Genomic DNA, 4,005 nt, shown 5'->3' with positions numbered 1-4,005 from the left:
CACATTCAGAGTAAACCCTTTTGTCACACACACACATTCAGAGTAAACCCTTTTGTCACACACACACATTCAGAGTAAACCCTTTTGTCACACACTACACATTCAGAGTAAACCCTTTTGTCACACGCTACACATTCAGAGTAAACCCTTTTGTCACACACACACATTCAGAGTAAACCCTTTTGTCACACACACACACACATTCAGAGTAAACCCTTTTGTCACACACACACATTTCTTTCTTGGGTCTGGAGTCCTCCCACACTGCCTGCTTCTAATTGCTCTTCCTATGTGCTTTAGGTTAGGCTAGCTTTAGAGTCATACACAGCTTCCTACCTTAAACCCACAGATGCTGGGATTATAGATGAATGCTACTATGTTAGGGTAAGTGTTACTTTCCCTCTGTGTGAGGAAAAATGAGAATCCGGGCAGTTTATAACTCAGAAGAGGCCGTCACAGGAACTTGACCATTCGGTGTCATAATCTCAGGCTTTGACAACTGTCAGAAACAAGTACCTGTTGTTTATAAGTCATCCGCTCTATGGCAGCTTTGTTTTTTTTTTTTTTTATAGAAGGCTATAAAACAGATGCATAATGAAAAGTGTCTTTTAATTTGATTTTGAAATGATTTGTCTCCTGTCTCTAAAGAGATAGAATCTAAATAGATTCTATTTTTTTTTAAATGAAATATGTGTGAGACATGTAGTGGTGCATGCCTAGCATTGAGGCAGCTAAGTGAGGCAAATCTCTGGGCGTTCAAGGCCAGCCTGGTCTACACAGTGAGTTCCAGCATGCCGGAGCTACAGAATAAGAACCTGTCTCAAAAAACAAAAATTATCTTATAGAAATAAATCTGCATTTATACAAAGATATTCTTCAACTCCCACAATTTTTACAGCAATATTAGCACACTGAAAAGTTCAGCACCCTTTTCACATAAATGTAACATTAAAAACATCATTTTAACCCAAATACTATTTATTATATTGTATGGACAGTAAGTATTACAAATGCAAAAATATATTACAGTTGATGTATATATTGTAATTAATGCCATTTCTAGATTCTTCAAGGAAGACGGCAAAGCTATTCTAAATAATACATGCTATAACTACTCCAAAATAGCTTCAGAGCTACCTTAGTTTCCATGTTTAGGAGATGCAGCCCTTTTATGTTCACGCCCACATACACAGGGATGACCTTATGATTGCTGGGGCTTGCCTTTGTAAATATCTGTCCTGTGAAGAAGGCTGCTCCGTACGTAGGGATCTCCCAGCAGTTCTGTAGGAACATGCGCTGCAGGTGGTGCATTTCCTTACTGACGCCCTCACTCAGACTCAGATTCTGAAAACAGAGTGAAGAGATGTGACCTCTTAATAAAGCAAACAGGTTAACTAGCCATTTCTAAAATCAATGTCCCCGAACAAGAATGAAGTTACGGTAGATTATCCCAAGTGAATTTTTTCACTTGTTGACTTAATATTAAAAATAAACTAGCTAAGATCCACAGTGTTCTCTATTCTACTAGGACTGTAAATGCAATGGGTAAGGACAGTACATTACTTCAGCTCTAACTCTAACCTTTACCAGAGTATTCAACACACAGAAAGCACACAGAAAAAGGCTGTACTCCTAAAAATAAACACATCTTGCTATTTTCAGTTTCAGGCACTGTGAACTAGAAAATTAATTTTTTTTTGCATTTTTTTTAAATTGGGTATTTATTTCATTTACATTTCCAATGCTATCCCAAAAGTCCCTCACACGTTCCCCCACCCACCCACTCCCACTTCTTGGCCCTGGCGTTCCCCTGTACTGGGGCATATAAAGTTTGCACGACCAACGGGCCTCTCTTTCCACTGATGGCCGACTAGGCCATTTTCTGATTCATATGCAGCTAGAGACACGAGCTCCAGGGGGGTACTGGTTAGTTCATATTGTTGTTCCACCTATAGGATTGCAGATCCCTTTAGCTCCTTGGGTACTTTCTCCAGCTCCTCCATTGGGAGCCCTGTGATGCATCCAATAGCTGACTGTGAGCATCCACTCCTGTGTTCTTCATTCTTCTTGAGTTTCATGCGTTTAGCAAACTGTATCTTATATCTTGGGTATCCTAAGTTTCTGGGCTAATATCCACTTATCAGTGAGTACATGTTGTGTGAGTTCCTTTGTGATTGGGTTACCTCACTCAGGATGAGGCCCTGCAGGTCCAGCCATTTGCCTAGGAATTTCATGAATTCATTCTTTTTAATAGCTGAGCAGTACTTCATTGTGTAAATGTACCACATAGAAAATTAATTTTTAATCCCAGGATTTTAAATTAGTGTTTAAAACATTATAACACTAATACAAACAGCTACAGTCACCTCCATTTCTGTGGGGCAGCTTACCTTGTACTCATGGAGTATTCGGTTTATCCAGTGAGGCGCCTTACTTTTCAGTTTAGTAATAGGTACGATGGATTTCAGATTTTCTTCACTGGAAGTACACATGCCTTAAATAAGTCATCTTTAGTAGCTAAAGTACAATAATCCTTCTGTCACAAATGGCACCAAATAATGGAAATTTTAAGCTGAATATGATGTTTTAAAACAAAATGTTCCAAAATCTTAATATTATCAGCTTAATATTTCCTTCTTCAATAACCAGAAAATATTTTCAAAAGTTGAAAGATCACATTAAAAAAACTTTAGCCATGCTAAAACCTGTATTTCCTCTCAAGGATTAAATATCAAACAATTTTATATGGTGGGATTCTTAAATATCTGACTTATAAGTTTTCTTTTATTAAGAAAAAGTTTTAGTAAACTTAAACACAAAATAAACAAAGAAAAATCATAAGGGGAAATTATATCAAGTACAATATATATAAGTAAAACTTTGAAATGTTTTACAAACCAAAAACCAATAAATGCTTTAGAATAGTTTTTTTTTCTTTTACTTAATGTTTTGCATTATTTAATACTAAACCAATGTATAAACAGTCTGTCTGTCTGTCTGTCTGTCTGTCTGTCTGTCTGAGACAAGGTCTTCCTATACAGCCCAGGCTGGTCTGACTTACGGTCCTTTTTCCGGTCTTAGTCTCATTGATTATGAGCAGGTGCCACCGTATCTGGCTAGCAATGCATAAACACTTTGCAGTAATATTAAAACTGTGTTGGTTAAAGAGAATCTTGAGCATTTGAAAAACCATGCATTGTATTAAATACTTACTTTAAGAAACCTTGTTTGTGCTTTTTACTCTCATAATTCCCATAAACTATTTGTAACAGTAGACTTGCCAGTGTTATCAGTTTAGCATCAGGAGCTGTATAAAAGCCCTTCAGTAAATTATATCTGGCTTCATCAAAGAGAATAAGAATAGCTAGTGGGTCTTCAATCTTAAAAGGAAGAAAATATAACTTGGTTATTAAGCTACAATTTACTTTACAAACCTTTTATACAACTTTTTCTTACCCAATATAACAAGCTACAACTATGTAACTATGTGTGTATGCTGTGTGTATATGCTATTGCTATACTAGAGCAGGGGTTAACAAGCATTTTTTCTAAAAGCCATACAACAATACTTTAAGTCATATAATTTATGAGTCACATAATCTGTTATAAGTATTACAGCATGAAAGCATCAACTTTTATATAGATATGGAAACCTGAAATAAATCTTCACATGTGAACTATTGTTTTTAAGCTACTAATGCTCTATAAAAACTCTTCAGTGTACAGGCTGCATGAGAATAGGCAGCAAGCAGGGTGTGGCCATAGGTGGCATACAATTTGCCTATCTATAAGTATGATCACAGTTTATGCTGTTAAAAAGTTATAGCACGTTTATCTAAATCTTTAAATTCATAAAACATTTTTCTATTATCTATGCTTTTCAAAATCTTAAAAGATAAAATGTGTCAATCCTTATGTACTGGCTATTTTTGTGTCAACTTGACACAGCTGGAGTTATCACAGAGAAAGGAGCTTCAGTTGAGGAAATGCCTCCATGAGATCCAA

General features: G+C 36.2%; 1 protein-coding gene across 3 annotated transcripts in view; it reads right to left on the bottom strand.

Moving 5' to 3' along the window:
* Krit1 (KRIT1 ankyrin repeat containing) overlaps positions 1-4,005 on the bottom strand; it is a 40,590-nt gene that overhangs the window by 8,622 nt on the left and 27,963 nt on the right. For all 3 annotated transcript variants that reach the window (XM_029477843.1, XM_021161997.2, XM_029477842.1), the window contains exons 13-15: positions 3,214-3,380; positions 2,391-2,478; positions 1,138-1,344 (exon numbers count right to left, since the gene is read on the bottom strand). In XM_029477843.1, the coding sequence (XP_029333703.1) occupies positions 1,138-1,344; positions 2,391-2,478; positions 3,214-3,380 (462 nt within the window). The remainder of the gene's footprint in view (positions 1-1,137; positions 1,345-2,390; positions 2,479-3,213; positions 3,381-4,005) is intronic.

The sequence above is a fragment of the Mus caroli genome, chromosome 5 (assembly GCF_900094665.2).
Source record: "Mus caroli chromosome 5, CAROLI_EIJ_v1.1, whole genome shotgun sequence".
Taxonomy (NCBI): Eukaryota; Metazoa; Chordata; class Mammalia; order Rodentia; family Muridae; genus Mus; species Mus caroli.
This window is presented reverse-complemented; position numbering and strand designations above follow the sequence as displayed.